Genomic DNA, 16,443 nt, shown 5'->3' on the forward strand with positions numbered 1-16,443 from the left:
GCTTTTTTTTTTTTTATCCACATGTAATATTCTCCTTTTTTCTTAATAATTATTCTAAAATCATCTTTGTTTGAAGTAAATTAGATACTACAACTTAATTTTGGATAATGTTAAGCATGGTCTGTCTCTAGCCTCTGACTTCTAAAATAGATTGTTTTTGAAAAGTGTTTTAATATCTTGATTTATTCATATATTTAGCATCCACCCCACATAAAGTATACTATTCACTGACTTTTAATATATTTAGGGCACTCCTGTAATCCCAGTACTTGAGAGGCAGAGGCAGGCACATCTCTTGAGGACCGCCTGGTCTACAAAAGTGAGTCTAGGGCATCCAAAGCTACACAGAGAACCCTGTGTCAAAACACACACACACACACACACACACACACACACACACACACACACACACACTTAGGGGGATGTGTCATCGACACTATATTTTATTTTTATTTTTTTATTGAGACAAGTGTCTCACTATGTAGCCCTGGCTGTCCTGAAGCTCAGTAGACCAAGTTGGTCTTGAAATCACAGAGATCCACCTGCCTCTGCCTCCCAAGTACTGGTATTAAAGGCGTGTACCATTATACCTGGCCACTATATTATCTTTTAAAGTATTTTTCTATCCTACAAAATCTTTCAACCTATTTGTCATCTGTCAGGCCTTGGAAACTATTAATCTACTTTCTTTCTCTATGGACTTGGCTGTGCTGGCCACTTTATAGCCATATTGTCACATTAGGATGAAATAATATACTTGTGGTCATTTATACATTGAATTACATACTATGGTGTAGTTTTTTAAAAATAGTTTTGCGTAGCTTAATGTTGCCAAGGTTACTCTATTTTGTAACAGGTGTTCATCCTTTTGATGTTTCTCTATGTAGCCTTGGCTGTCCTGGACTTGTTTTGTAGGCCAGGCTGCCTTTGAACTCACAAAAATCTGCCTGCCTATGCCTCCCTGAGTGCTTGGATTACAAACATGTACCACCACACCTGGCCATTTTGTTCATTTTTGTTGACTATATTATACAAATAGATGGTTTTAACTTATGTGCTTATTAGCTTATGATAATTTGGGTATTTTTCACTTTTTGGTTATCATGAATAATGTTTCTATACACTTATTTATTATTAGTTATTGTTTTTACTTGATATATATCTAGTTCACTAGTAACTTTTCTAAACTTATGGAAAAATTAGTTTGACTAAAGGGTCCAGAAAGAACTTCAATGGCAGGGCCATGGCAGCAGGCAGCCAGAACAGGAAGCTGAGCGATCACATCTTGAACTGGCAACATGAAGCCCAGATGAGGGCTGGAAGTGCGCCAAGGCTAGGAACTCTCAAAGTGACAGACTTCCTCCAGCAAGCCAGAGCCTCATGAAGGTTCCACAAGATCCCCCCAATAGCTCCACCTAGGGACCGGGAATTCAAACAGTGAGCCTATGGGGACGCGGGAAAAGGCATTTCTCACCCAAACTCCCACATCTAGGTGTGCACTGCTGGTTCCGGGACAACTGTATAAAGTTGGAAGGAATTAACTGGGCTGTTTACCCAGCGGCTGCATGGTTTTACATCATCACTGACAGAATAAGGCTCAAATCCTCCATGTACTCCCTCCCGTCTTCCTGCCTCCGTTTACTACCTCAGTGGGTGTGAGAGACTGTCTCACTGTGGCTTTGGTTTCCGTTTACCTGACGGCCAACACTACAGAGCATCTTTTTATATGTTTTAGTTATTCGTGTAACTTCTTTGGGTAAACGCCTATAAAAGACCCTTTGGCTTTTTGTTGTTTTGTGTTCTAATTGTTGTTTACATGTTATGGGCACAGTTGCTTCTCCTTGTGGGGGCACAGTAAAAATTCTGTTAATTCAGCGTCTCGACAGCTCACACACATGGTTCTTATTTCATTTGCCTATGATTTTGAATTTCTCTTTTGTATCTGAGGTGAAACACGGTCCAGAGTTTATTCAAATTGCCTTCCATTGTTGGAGAACGCTCCCTTCTCCTTGAATAACCTTGGCATCCTTAGGCCAGCTGGCTCGAAGTGGGAAGGCTCATTTCTGGACTCTCAGTTTTATCCTCAAACAATTGGATCCTAAGCATGAGCTCATTTATTTTCTCAAGTTGATGTTGACACTATTCTTAGTCCCATCTTGCAGAGGAAGCGGCTTAGATTCTGGATGGTGTGTCTGGACACAAACTTGCGCTAAAAACCAGCCTGAGCTGTCAGCAGTGGCGTGAATAATGCTAGCAACCAGAAGTATAGAAAACTGCACTTGGGGTGGGGGTGGGGGTCCATTTTAGCAAAAACTACGGTGAGTCGAATTGGCCTACTGGCCTGGAGAAACCCCTCCCAGCAGGGGTTTATAGCTGCTTGCTGTCCGCGTGGTAAGGTCACAAACCCTTCCACCTCCAGGCGGAGGACTCAGAGGTATGTGAGTTAAAGCGCTAGTCTGGGTGGGATCCTTGGAACCTAGGTGCTGGTGGTCAAAGCCCATGCAAAAGCCGTTTTAGGTGCAGACAGAAAGGAGTCCGCCCTCTGGCGGGAGGCTGCGGGAGACCTGAGAACTCTCGCGGGAAGATGTGTCGTTACCAAGGCAACCGCATCGCCAGCCGGCAGTTGGGAAAGATGGCGGGGCGAAGTGTTGTTGGAGTGCCAGTGAGTTCAGCTCCAAACTCCTGGCCCGCTGTGGGCTGGGGCTGCGGGCGGGCGGGAGGGAGGGAGGGAGGTACGGACACCAGACTCCCTTGAACTTGAGCTCTGCAACTTTCTTTGCAGAGACGTGGTGCTGGAGGCACCCAGTCGCGAGGGCAGCTGGCAGCTGGACAGGACCTCCTTGCCCGCGAGCAAGAGTACAAGTGAGCCAGCATCCCTCTTATCCCAGGGTGGTACTAGGGTGTCTTTCCTTTTGGGTGGCTGCATCTGAGGACGGCCTCCCTTCTCATCTGCCCTTTGCCTTGGCTCTTTCACAGGAGCAGTCTGAGAAGATATTTGCAGGAGCAAAAATGTAGTTCAAAACCATGGTGGGCAGCAGGAGGGTTTGCTTGGAAGTGGCTTGGAGTGCCCGAATTGCCAGTGGAATTCCCAGAGTAGATTTTGAGGATTCTCAAAGTACTAGATTTTACTTTGTGTAAATTTCTTGGCGGCTCGTTTTTCAATGAGTTAGGTCTTGTCTACAGTTGGGGGTGGGGAAAGTGGGGATGCTACCCTGCCCATGTCGTCTTTTCTGGCAGTTACACAGCTCCTGAAAATCCAGGCTTCAAGTTGTCTGCCTACCCGCAACCCCCTTGCAGTAGCCAGAGCAGCCTTTTCATTTTCACTTCATTTTTGTCATTGCAGAATGTTGACAGCTCCTTTCAGTTAACCTTCTGTGCCTCTCTCACATATGTAGTGTGCAACTAACTCTCCAGTCACAAGGGACACGGGCCTTTCCTTCCTCCCTTCTCTTCTCTTGAGGGAAATCACACCTGCCTTTGGACTGTAAAATCCAGAGGGACGTTTGACCATGCTAAATAGGCCCTCGTTGTTTAATAATTTTTTTTCAATTCACATATTTTGTTAAAATCAACTCACTTGGTGGCTTCCCCTACCCCCACAGCTCGTGGGGAGTTTTGGGAGGAGTCTTCCTGACCTTTGTTTTGTAGTTCATGACTTACATGTACATCTGCTTCTAGCTGCTGGGCGGTTCTGGCTTCTATTCCTCTTAGTAGTAGGGCATTTCCTCTTGAGTTTGAGCTTAGTGGTTATTTCTGTCATTACATTTTATCTCTCATTTTAATGGGTTTAGAGTAGAAAAATAGGCTTAACTCTCCTGGTGGACCTGCATTGACTTGATGTTTGAATTTAAGTCCTCCTGATTATTCTAAGAAAAAATTATGTCACTTTAAATATAAATGTATGTATAAATGTATAACAAGTCTTAGATACTTTTAAAATATTTATTTATTTATTATGTATACAATGTTCTGTCTACATGTACAGAGGACACCAGGGTTCATTGTAGATGGTTTTGAGCCATCATGTGGTTGCTGGGATTTGAACTCAGGATCTTTGGAAGAGCAGCCTGTGCTCTTAATCTGTGAGCCATCACTCCAGCCCCTGATACTTTTCTTTTAACTAAGTAATCTTAAAACACGAAAGTATTTCTTCAAGGTAAGACTTTTTCCCCCTTTGAGACAGGATTTCTCTGTGTTAGCCTTGGCTGTCCTGGAGTCACTTTGTAGACCAGGCTGACCCTGAACTCACAGAGATCCACCTGCCTCTGCCTCCCGAGTGCTGGGATTAAAGGTGTGCGCCACTAAACCCTGCTAAAGGTAAGACTTTTCCCCTCCTCTACCCGTCTTCCTTAGGTTAGGGATGCAGGTGGTCATGTTACTTCTGAATGTAGCACTGGCTTTCCTTGAGCCAATATTGTATGGAGCTGGGATTCTTCAACAGGAGAAAAGATACGTGCCATAGTGTGAGTCTTTCAAAGGGAAGTAGGAATAGAATTTAGTGCACTTGGCTAAATGTGCTCCCTGGACTATTGTGAAGCCAGTTAAGATGCTGAGCATATATTTCTTCCCTGTTTCTGGGTGAATATAAACTTATTTGTATGCCATAGATGACAGTTGGGAGGGAATATTTTTAAAAAGGCTGAATGATAATAGTTAATTTTTCCTCTTTAAAACAGTTTCCTTATAATCATTCTTGCAGGCTTAGTTGGATCAAGTAATAGTTACGCTTTTGGAGGCCAAATTAATCCCATATTTCTGATGATATTGGTACTGATGTGCATGGCTGAGTTGTAAGCCGGCTTCCCAAAGATAGTAACACCTGAGTCCAGGCAGGCCTCCCTGATCCTGGCTTACCCTAATCACCAGGAGAGCAGGGCCCACCTGTGTCTAAAGATGCACGGTTGGAACTTGTGTTCTCTACAGGTAGGATAATCCTGGAGCTGTGTTGAGCTCACAGTTTGCTCTTGGCTAACTTACTAGCCAGATGACTTACTTTATGGAAGATGAGTAAAGGGCATGGAAAGACAGGGCAGTGCCTGCGTTCCTACCAGAGGTGGGAAGAGGGGGCTTATTCTAGTAGCTGCGTTCATTTTAGGCTAAAAATGTGTGCACTTTGGCATACATTGATTATAATGTAATTGCCCAAATTTAATTTTTATTTTTGTGAGAATTTGAATATAGCCAAACTTTTATGTCATTTTCTGCTTTTAGACGTTTAAATGCAGAACTAGAGGCAAAAACTGCGGATCTGGTTCGTCAAGCTGAGGAAGTCATAGTAAGTAGATGTACAGTTTTCCTATGTAAGTGCTAATTTTTTTCTTTAAATTTAATGCATAACATAACATGAATATAGAAATATCCAAAGCATCAATGATCATCTCAATGAGTGACAAGCTACACATGACTGTGTGTGTAGGTGTAGGTCCAATGCAAATAATAAAAGTAGTTTCTGTTTAGGTGCTCCAGTTGCATAATCAATAAGGACAGTAATCTCTCCAGTACCAAAACATTAGTACTGTATAGTTCAAATGTGCTCAAATGTGTAATTAGGTCCCTAGCTTCTCAAATTTGAATACTGACTCAGGCTCACCCTTCGACTTAATTAAATGAAGCAGTTGCCGGATCCCACTTGCCACTCCCCATGGGGTGTCCATGGCAAGAGTTAAATTAACACCAGAAATTGAAAGTTGAAAGTAACAGGGCTCAAGGTGAAAGCTGAGTAGTAAGAGCAGACACTGGGAGTCTGTTACCGAGCAGTTTCTTACACTCTGTAGCTGTGCGTGACTGCGGTTCTTAGGGCTGGAGCAAGTCACAGAGCCAGGAGAGGCATGAGGTCATCTCACCGCCTCCATTCTAGCACTGGATTGGGCATCCACTCCCTAAACATCCCTCCCTGAGCGCCAGCATTCCCAGGGCTGATTTCCTGGGTAGCAGATCCTCCTTCCTAGAGGAGTTATGTGACCGCCTCACAGTTCTGGTCCTGACTTCATTGATTTCTTTCTGTAATCCTATTGCTCCTTAAAATGAAGTTGATGGAGGCAGAGAAGAAATTCTGATAATATTTCATTATTTTTGGAGATTTTAAAAATTATTAATGATGTGTATGTGTCTGTGTGTGAGTGTGTACACATGAGGCCCACAGAGCCAGGACGTGTTGGATCCCCTGGAACTGGAGTTTCCAGTGACTGATGTGGGCTGCCTGACATGAGTGCTGGCAACCAGGCGTGAGTTCTCTGCAAGAAATAGCTGAGCCATTTCTTCACTGTCAATGTTTCATTTTGATGCTTCATATAAATCCATAATTATTTATTAGTTGAAGATTAGGAAATATAGCATCTGTAACATTTCACTTAATAGTAGTTACATATCTGCTAGTTGCATTTGAAATTAAACATTTTATGGTAAATACTTTAATTTCAGTTTACAGTTTTGCCAATATCTGAAGAGAAGGAAAATATTTGTCCATAAGGACAGCATGTCACAGTAGAATTACAGGTACATTTTGTAACTGCTTAAGGAGTCCCCTAAAGAGAACCTTTATTTTTATCCCAGAAAGAACAGAAAAAAAAAAACCTGAAGGGTGTTTGGAAGGGGAAGGCTCCTTCCTCCCCCAGAAGCTAGCCAAATGTAACTTCTGCCATCTTTGTCTGCATTCACTCCATTTTATTGCTTGATGACGCCTTACCAGCAGCTTTTAATCCCGATGCTTCACATAGAATAAAGGTCTAAAGACTGTGGTGGCCCAACTTCTCTTATATTTTTGTCTTCAAAGTGATTTTTTTTTTTTTACACTGGAACAAAAGAGGAGTGAAACCACAGCAATCAGGGTGTGTTTGTCACAGCGCAGCGTTTCTGATGTGGTAGAGACCAGGGCAGCTCTGTGAAGATGAGTGTCATGGGGGAAGCAAAAGTCAGCTCTGTGGATGCTGTCCTGAGTGTTCATGGCTTATCTTGTTTAACTAGAGAGAGCAGCAAGAAGGGCGAGCGAGGCCTTTTCCAACACTAATTACGTCGTGCAAAGAGGAAGATGGTTACAGTACGAGGTACGTGACTTCATTTCATGCAGTGATCCCTGCAAATCTTTAGTCTATAAAGCTTTTTGAAAATGTTAAAGTATAAGTTCAGAGAAGAGTATAAGATGTAAAATTGTAACTGGGGCTTTACTAGTCAGATACAAAGGAAGCTCTTGCCTGTTTCATCTCATGTAATTCTCCAGGTATTGTTTTTAAATAGGTATTATTGTATTCATTTGAAAAACTGTAGCTTAGGGAAAGTCAGTGCTGGGCAAAGGTCAAAGAGAGTAGTTTCCCTGGGGTTTACACCACAGTGAATGGATTTCTAGGCCCGTACTCTACTGCCTTTCTCATAAAGTTATGTGTGAAGATTAGGAAGTGATACATTAGTATGCATACACATGTTATTGTTTGACTTCTTGTGCATTTTTAGCACATCAAGAAATTAGGTAACCATAAAATATTTGTAACACGTTTAGCAGAAGTGTGGGTTCTGTGTGATAAAATTATAGTCTCACTGCAGCAGAGACAGTGATGGCCTCAAACAGCCCATGCAGTGGCTTTGTCTCTTGTAGAGAGGACCCCAGTCTCAGTGGTGACTAAATGGCCTGACTCTGCTCTCAAGGAGTTGTTAACACCTATCTGTTAAGAGCACTAGGTGCTTTGGCAGAAGATCCTGAGTCAGTTCTCAGCCGCCAGGTTGCTTGGCTGACAACACCTGGCTCCAGGTGTTGCAACTCTAGCTCCCATGAATCCAAGGCCTCTGACCTCTGTGGGTAGTAACACTCACACACACACACACACACACACACACACACACTTGCATGCACACAATTAAAAATCATATGCATCAAAATAAAGATATTTTTAAAACCACCTACCTGCTGCCCATCACTGGGACGTGCACAGTACTAACTGCTGCTGCACTCCCATGCAAGCCGCACTGCGGCACATATGTCGTGAACTGCGGCACATATGTCGTGACTGGGGTCCTCTGTACAGGGAAGAATGAGCCTTGGGAAGAACTCTGTGTGTAGTAGTGCGTGGTGCTTACTGGGACCAAGGAAGAAAGAATCACATGGCACAGAAGCTGCGTGTGGCTAAAGCTGAACTGCAGCTCTCGATGTCAGTGTGGGTTCTCAGAAGACAGACTCCAGATATGGGCTGTTTGAGGACTGTCACTGCCTATCACTTTGAGTTTTTCTTTCTAGTAAGTCAATAAAATTATATTTTGTATCATTGTTTGGCATATTTTGTTCATTTAATAGTAAATCACTTATCTGTAACATATGTGATTCTATCTGGCGTTTATGAAAGAGATGCTCAGTAGCTACCCAAATCCCACAGTTTGGGTTACATTTAAAATTGGGCCTGGCTTTTATCCAGTGAACTAAAGAATTGAAAGGAGGCATCTGCAGCTGCTCCTTGGTTCCTGCTGAGGCAAGCAAAAGCCTGATTTTACAAACATAAAAATAAACTGCTGATTTTATTTAAACTAAGATTTTCTTATGTCCAAAGTGGTGGTGAGCTCTCTATTTACCTGATACAGTGAGTTTTTTTTATACTTACTCATTTGTTTGTGTGTGTATCTGTGTGCCCACATGTCCGTGTGCACACGTGCATGCAGTATGGAAGTCAGAAGACAGCCTGTTCTCTCTTTCAACCATGCGAGTCCGAGGGACTGAACTCAAGTCATCTGGCTTGACAGCAGGTGCCCTTAGCTAGTAAGCCGTCTTGTCAAACCTGGCATGTTTTCTTCATGTAGCTGTCTCAGTGCTGGCTTTTATCATGTAAGATGTGGCGTTTGATTATTTATTGGGAATTGGTAAAGACAAGAGGTACTTGTGTAGCGCGGCGGTCTGTGCCAGGTTGGAGCAGCCGTGACTTTCCTAAGGGCCAGGCCGCGTGTTCTGTGAGTCTTCACCACTCTGATTACTTGGTCAGTAATAGAGTAAGGAAACCAGAGTCTCGTCTCCTTTAGTAGAACGTTTAAATCTGCTGGTGCGCGGAAGCAGGGTTGACCACTCAGGCTGTCCCAGTCGTACTTCAGACACCAGTTTCCTGCCAGTCCGGGCGCTGTAGCTATGCATCGTGCGTGGGAGGGCACCAGTAGAGGGAGCATGCACACCTCATGGTCATGGGCAGCTGGCAGCTGCGTTTCAGATGTCCTTTATTTTGATTATGTTTGTGGGTGTGGGCATCACTCTCTGTGGAGGCCAGAGGCAACCGGTTCCCCAGAGAAAGAGTTGCCCAACTTGGGTGTTAAGACTGAACGCTTAACCACTGAACCTTCTCTTCAGCCGCCAGTAGATGTTTTTAGTTGTGTGCATGTGTGTGTTGTGTGTGTGTGTGTTGTGTGTGTGTGTGTTGTGTGCATGTGTGTGTTGTGTGTGTGTGTGTTGTGTGTGTGTGGAGAGGGATGGGCAGTGCAAAAAACATGTTGGTGGCTAATGACAGTGGTGGGCACAGCTTGAAATAAGGACAGTTCAAGATATGTGTGATTTTGGAAAGATTTTTGCGTTGTGTGTGAAAAATGTGATTTCTCATACATTTATTTTGAAAGCTACTTTTCTTTCACAGAGGTAATTTCTAGTAGATTTCCTCTAAGTATACATTCATGTTAATTAGCAAAAAACAAACAGATAAAAAAAAACTGTGCCTGGCTAGGTCAGTAGGTGACGTCTGATGGACAGTGGTTTTATCTTGTGTGTCCTCCACTGTGGATGTCATTTCTGGGGAGTACGGTGACATTCTCCTCACACAGCAATAGGTAATGACATGGGCTAACAACACAGCTGCTCTAGACAGTGGGGCAGGGGCAGGAGCTTCCCATGGAAAGGGCAAATGTTTTAGGATTCGTGGGCCTAGGCCGTCGGTCACAGCTACTCAAGCCAGCACCAGCAGGAGTCATGAGTGGGTGTGGGTAGACCCAGCCTGCTGGTGAGCCAGTGTGTGTGTGTGTGTGTACACCTACAGATAGGCCTTGTCCTAAACTACAGACATAACTCTGTAAATCTAAAGGTTCAGGAAATACAATGGGTTTAGATTATTCAATCATTCATTCAATGCCTATTTACTTAATGTCAGTTTAAAACTTTATGTGTAAAACACTGTGCCAAATTCAAAGCATTAATTAAACAGTGGGAAAGGCAAGCTGGCCCCCACCTTCATGAGTTCAGGATGTTATGAAGAGAGGTCCTGGCCAAGTGGTCAAGTGCGTTAGAAGGTGGAGTTGAGCATGCTTACAGTAAAAGCACAGTAGGGTGTGTGTGTGTGTGTGTGTGTGTGTGTGTGTGTGTGTGTGTGTGTGTGTCCCACCCATGCGTAGATGGAAATCAGAGGAGAGCCTGTCAGAATTAGTATTCTCCTCCCAACATGTGGGTCCTGCAGCTCAAACTCAGGGTCAGGCATGGCACATTCACATGCTGAGCCAGATTGCCAGTGTTGACTCATTTAAGAAGTGAATAGGTCTCTATTTAGCCAGTCATCACTTGTTATGATTTACACTAATTAAAGTTTATACTACATTTTTCCTCAGAAAATACTGCCATACCTCTGTGTAGTGAATTGTTTAATCTAAGCCCTTTTTATTGGCCTTCAGGCAAAGTAAGTTAATGTCTAGAAACCAGAATCAAAGTCAAGTGTAACTCTGTGCATTTATAATTATTAAATATATACATATGTCTAGATATAATTTATATGGAAATCAACTTTATAATTTATGTTGTTAACGTGTGACTGTCTAGAACTATGGCAATATTTCCTCTTTATAATTACTGTTGAATTTCATGGTGTCTCAGCTTAATGTCAGACTTTTCGTTTGTAGAGATCTGTTGTCATCGGAAGGGATGGCTCCTGTATGGTCAGAAACCAAGGTATGAAATAAAGTTTTATGTATAACATTGACTTGTGCCACAGCATGCATATGGACGTCAGAGGACAACGTGTGGAGTTGGTCTTCCCCTTCCACCATGTAGACTCTGGGAACTGAACTCAGGTCATCACACATGGCAACAAGCATCTTATCATCCATCTTACTGGTCCCTAGGGTTGTTTTTTGTTTTTTGTTTTTTTTAAAAGACAAATAGGGGAAGAATATGCCTCAATAGCTAGAATGTGAACCTCAATACTCCGATGTAATGCACTCACTCAGCATTACAAAAGAGTTTGGATAAACCCTGCCTTGTAATTCTACTGAATAATCTGGAGGATAGTGAACAAAGTTCTAAAGAGGAGACTTTGTAGAATTAGGCTCTTCAGCTCTCTGTGAATCATAATCTTGTGAAATGAGATTGGTCCTTGTCCAAAGAGCATGGGGCAGAGATGACTTTCCCAGCCACTGGGCATCCTGGAGTCTCAGTTTCTAGCCACAAGGCTTTTCTGAATCAAGGGAACTGTACATTTCAAGGCCAGGAGAGGCCTGCATGCCACACTGTTGGCTCATGAGGAAAACTGAACTCTGTGAGTCGAAGCATCCCAGTTTAACATTCGCTAGCTGGCTGAGTTTGCATGCATCTTTGGGACTCATTTTCTGTATTTCTGATTCTCTTGATCTGGGTGCTGTCTAGGTCTTTCCTGCACAGTTCTGGGATTCCTGAAAATGCAACTGAATTAATTATATAAAAATACCAATTCTTATTTGCAGCAAAATAACAATTGCACATGCCACAAAATTGTCGGGGCTGGGGAACTGTCTCAGTGGTTAAGAGCACTGGCTGTTCACCCACATGACATCTCACAACTGTCTAATGCCAGTTCCAGGGAATCAAACATCCACACACAGAACAACAATGCAGAAAAAGTAAAAATAAAAAATAAAATTAAAAAAAGAGAAATGATTAGACTTTTAGTTCATTGTGCTTTCAATTCTTTTCTCTAGCCAAAGACCACAAACACTGGTCCTGTAAATAAGGTTCATAACAGACTCCACTCTGCAGATAAAGGAAGGAAAGCAAATTCAAGGTACAGTACAGCGTGACAAACATGGCTTTCCTCTTCTGTTTTACACTCCACAGTATCTGCATTCTTGGTTATAAATGTCCCCAATATAAAGATACTGCATGCACCCCATCATACTCAGTAATTTTGGAACTGTTTCAGCAGTTAATAAACATTTTGCTTTCTCTAAGACAAAATCACTACCTCTTCATAAATGTTACTGCTTTCTTAGTGAGACACTATTGAAACTGGGACTGAGATCTAGACTTTTAAAAAAGATTTATGTGTTTATGTGTATGTTTCTATGAATGTATGTGCACCCTGTATGTGCAGGTGCCCTTTGAGACCAGAACACCTGTTAGGGCCTCCAGAGTTACCAAACCTGGGTCCTCTGTGAGAACAGCGTGCGCCCTTACCTGCGGGGCTGTCTCTCTAGCCCTGGGGCCTGGGCTTTCAGATCATTCTGCCAGGTTCTCGCAAATAGATTAAACTGTCTTCTAGTTCTTGACTGTTTGACAGAATACATACATTATTATATTTATGAGATGGGGATGTTTGATATACTATAAAGTAGATTGTCATAATTATAATTTAGACCTGCTGGGTTTTTGTTTGTTTGTTTGTTTCTGATCGAGTGCAAGACTACCCTTTGGATTATAGCATGTTTCCATGATACTGGCGATGATGATGATGATGATGATGATGATGACTAATAAAATGAAAAGAGTTTGGTTGTACCAATCAGTAAGCTATTAAATCTTTATGCCCATGACCTACCCAAGCTGGTAATTACATTATAATAATGGAGGAAAATCTTTATTAACTCTTGTGCCTTTTAATTGCTTAAAGGGAAAAAATAGAATTGAAATAGCAGAGAAGATAAAGTTAATAAAAACAGCCTGGAGAGGGCTCAGAGCTTAAGAGCACTGTCTGCTCTTCCAAAGGTTATGAGTTCAATTCCCAGCAACCACATGGTGGCTCACAACCATCTATAATGAGGTCTGGTGCCCTCTTCTGGTGTGCAGGTGTACATGCAAACAGAATACTGTATACATAATAAAAAATAAATAAATCTTAAAAAAAAAAACCCAGCCTAATCATTGGCTAAACTGCATGTATCCCTGTAGAATTCCATTGTCCAGGCTTCACAGTCACTGTTGAAATTAAAGGTGGTTATTGTAAGAATTCAGAAGCCTTTATGTTACTACAGTAAGCTGGGCTTTCAGAGTTGCAGTCTTGGTGACATCTAGATGTGTCCGGCCTGGTCCAGGCTTCAGTGCCATTAGAAGTGCGTTTTATTCCCTAATTCTTCCTCTATTTAATGTTAAAAAGTCAAATCCAACATTTTGGTCAACTTTGATTCTTGTCAGAATGTGTTTCCCCACATGAAAAACCGCGTTGAGTTTGGTGGCACTGAGGATCTGGTAATTCCTTCTCTCTCAGGATGGGGCAGCACCCGACGGTTCTTCTCCAACAGCCGACCTAACCCTGTAGGCTGGATCTGTCAGGAAGCCTGCATGTGCCCATCTTAAAGGCTGAGTGCCACTGTCGATGTCGCATGCTTACGTTTCACAAAGGTTATCTGACCTGTCTGAGCAAAGCCCCGTCCTGCCCACCATCCTGTGTCTGCTCATGTGCGTGTGCATGCTTTATTTCTTAGTGTTAAGCTGAAATATCCTGACGTGCAGACGGCCAGTGACGTGGCCATTCCAGATGATTTCTCCAACTTCTCCCTTGCCAAGACAATCAGCAGAATTGAAGGGCAGCTGGAAGAGGATGGCTTGCCGGAACACACGGACGACGACAGTTTCTGTGGTGTTAGTAAGGACATTGGGACAGGTACATCTCCTTTTCTTTATAGTTTTTCTCTTAACATTATAACTACTTCCTTAGAAAAAAATTTGAGGGACTATTTTTTAAAAAACTTTATCACAACATGGATTTGTGTTTGGGTAGTAATCTAGAGAGATGCAGAGGATGGAAGGAAGAGTGGAACACGTAGAGAAAGTAAATTGGCCGCCAGTACTTGCCGGCCAGCGCTGGTGGTGTGAGGTCACCTAACTTTCCTCTGTTTGATATTTTGTATTGTAAAAAGTCATGACTATATTTTTTGTTTTATTGAAGTTTTCAACTGAAACGAAAATGTCCCATTGCTTATTACTGAAATCAAGTTTCTCTGAATTCCTTTATTTTTATTATATTGTTTATTGTATGCTAAATCAATATATTTGAAAAGGATACATGAATTGTTCTAGCAACAGATAAGTAATCAAATGAGTTTTTAATGAATATAATTCCCTTCCTAACTTAGACTCTGCATGTAAGTAGAAAACACCCTGAGTTTCAATCATCTAAAAGCGTTGTATTCATTAGCAGCAATGCCTCTAGAATGACAGAGATTGTGAGGAGCCACCTGTGCTGCTGGAACCAAACCCAGAACAATTGGAATGTGTGAGCATAGTTACCATGAGCTGTCATTTGGCTGTATAACGAATGTGAGCTTGCAGTGTGGTTAGCTGTAACTCCAATCTGGCCAGCTAGCCCCCCTGTGATAGCACTCTCTCCATTTGAAAACTAGAGTCTGTTAAATGTTGTCTTGAACACAGCTAGTGCACCACAAGAGGCTGACAGCGTGCCTTTTTCAAATACACACTTTATTGTTCAGACACTGAAAAGGGGGCCGGACAACTCATAGCAAATGAATCTTAAAACCCTAACAACCTATCTCTGAGTGAGTCTACAGTTTATCAGTAGGTGTGATCCATTCAGACAGTGGCAGTAGTAGCACAAAATATGTTGTAGGTCTAATAGCCAAGGGTACAGTAAGGCAGCATGACTGCATCCAGAGGTGGGGTAGGACAGTGGGTGGGTGCTGCCTCTCAGGCGGAGGGTCCTTCAGAGCGACATTGCTTGAGCCCAGTAGAGACCAGCTAGTCGTACCTAAGCTGTGCTTAATGATTCAACCAGGGTGCCAAACACTCAATTTTCTTCAAGGTGACTACAAGAATGCCATATTGCTAGCACATACGGTGCTGAGGTACATTGGAGGCTGAGCTGCCTGGAGCCTGGGTCTCTATGGTCCTTCTCCTTGCAGACTTATTGGCCTTTGTCCCCACACCCCTCCCCCCTTTTTTTCTGAGACAGGGTCTCTCTGTGTAGCGTTGGCTGTCCTGGACTCTCTTTGTAGACCAGGCTGGCCTTGAACTCACAGCAATCCACCTGCCTCTGCCTCCTGAGTGCTGGCATTAAAGGTGTGTGCCACCATGCCTGGCTCTTTTTTAAAAGATTTATTTATTATGTATACAGCGCTCTGCCTGCGTGTACACCTGCACACCAGAAGAGGGCATCAGACCACATTATAGATGGTTGTGAGCCACCATGTGGTTTCTGGGAATTGAACTCAGGACCTCTGGAGGAACAGTCAGTGCTCTTAACCTTTGAGCCATCTTTCCAACCCTGGTCTCTGTTCTTGATTGATGTGGGCTACCTGCTCCCAGGACATTGCTTGTTACACCCAGGTGCTTGATCCGGCTGTCAGCATGTTCTGATGTCAGGATGTTTAGCAGGAGTGCCTCCATCTCTTTTTCCTTTTTTTAATTTTAAGTGTTCACTACAGATGATCCTAACGTTTATCTCTGAAATTCTGATTCCAAAAAATCCTGTTAAACAGCTTGTGTGTGTGTGAAGATGATTGAGCTACACCCTAGTCAGTCACAGTGGAAAGCAATTCATTTAGACATTTGTAGCACTTACTGACCTAGTCAAGCCTCTGAGACTAGTAGAGGGAAGGATAGTTAGCGAGTCAAGAAGTCAGTTGTCACTCTTTAGATGCCTCCCAGGATGTGCTGGGCAGATGTTTGTTCCTGGAGACAGTCACCAGTCACCAGTGCCCTGTTACAGGACAGAGATGTCGAAATCCAGGACTAGCAACAGCTTTACGGTGAACACTACTACTTGCTGTGGCCACCGTCTCAGTGTGTTCCTTCTTCAGTGGGCTCCGCCTGCGTGTCTTCATCCCGGGAGAGCCCCTGTGCTCCAGGTGCTTGGAGCGGCTGGTTATTGGTGGACTAGAATGATCTGTTTGTCAGTTTGGGAGCAGAGACTGTAAGATTTGAAGCGTCATTTTTTTCTAGAGAGGATTTGTTTGTTTCTGTCAAATTCTTGGACATTGCTATCTGAGGCTACTATCTGTTGAGTGATTATTTAATATTGAATATTGAATTTTAATTTTAGTAATAACCAGCTTTATACCCAAGTAGCCACAGAGACTAGGATCTATTTAATTAGCCTATAGCACAATGCTGTGCAATAAGTATTTCATCTTAAGCCTCCATGCTAGTATAGTTTCTTCTCATTCAGATTTCCCACATTATACTTGCTTTTAAATCATCTCCTACAGCCAGTTCACTTCTTCTGATGTTTCCTGGTCCATCCTTTCCTTCCTTCATCTTTCTCCTGCACTCACTGGACCAGGACTTTCCACCCTATTCTC

At 42.8% G+C, this 16,443-nt stretch overlaps 1 protein-coding gene across 2 annotated transcripts in view; it reads left to right on the plus strand.

Annotated features, from left to right (window-relative positions):
* Positions 1-2,558: 2,558 nt before the first annotated feature.
* TEX9 (testis expressed 9) overlaps positions 2,559-16,443 on the plus strand; it is a 32,960-nt gene continuing 19,075 nt past the window's right edge. The window contains exons 1-7 of one of the 2 annotated variants that reach the window (XM_084752902.1): positions 2,559-2,662; positions 2,783-2,862; positions 5,212-5,275; positions 6,964-7,043; positions 10,840-10,888; positions 11,893-11,975; positions 13,612-13,790. In XM_084752902.1, the coding sequence (XP_084609028.1) occupies positions 2,585-2,662; positions 2,783-2,862; positions 5,212-5,275; positions 6,964-7,043; positions 10,840-10,888; positions 11,893-11,975; positions 13,612-13,790 (613 nt within the window). In that variant the 5' untranslated portion in view covers positions 2,559-2,584. Of the gene's footprint in view, positions 2,663-2,782; positions 2,863-5,211; positions 5,276-6,963; positions 7,044-10,839; positions 10,889-11,892; positions 11,976-13,611; positions 13,791-16,443 lie in introns of those variants that run through there. The other variant, XM_084752903.1, reaches the window with a different exon arrangement.

Source organism: Acomys minous (assembly GCF_964271855.1).
Source record: "Acomys minous genome assembly, chromosome: 13".
NCBI lineage: Eukaryota > Metazoa > Chordata > Mammalia > Rodentia > Muridae > Acomys > Acomys minous.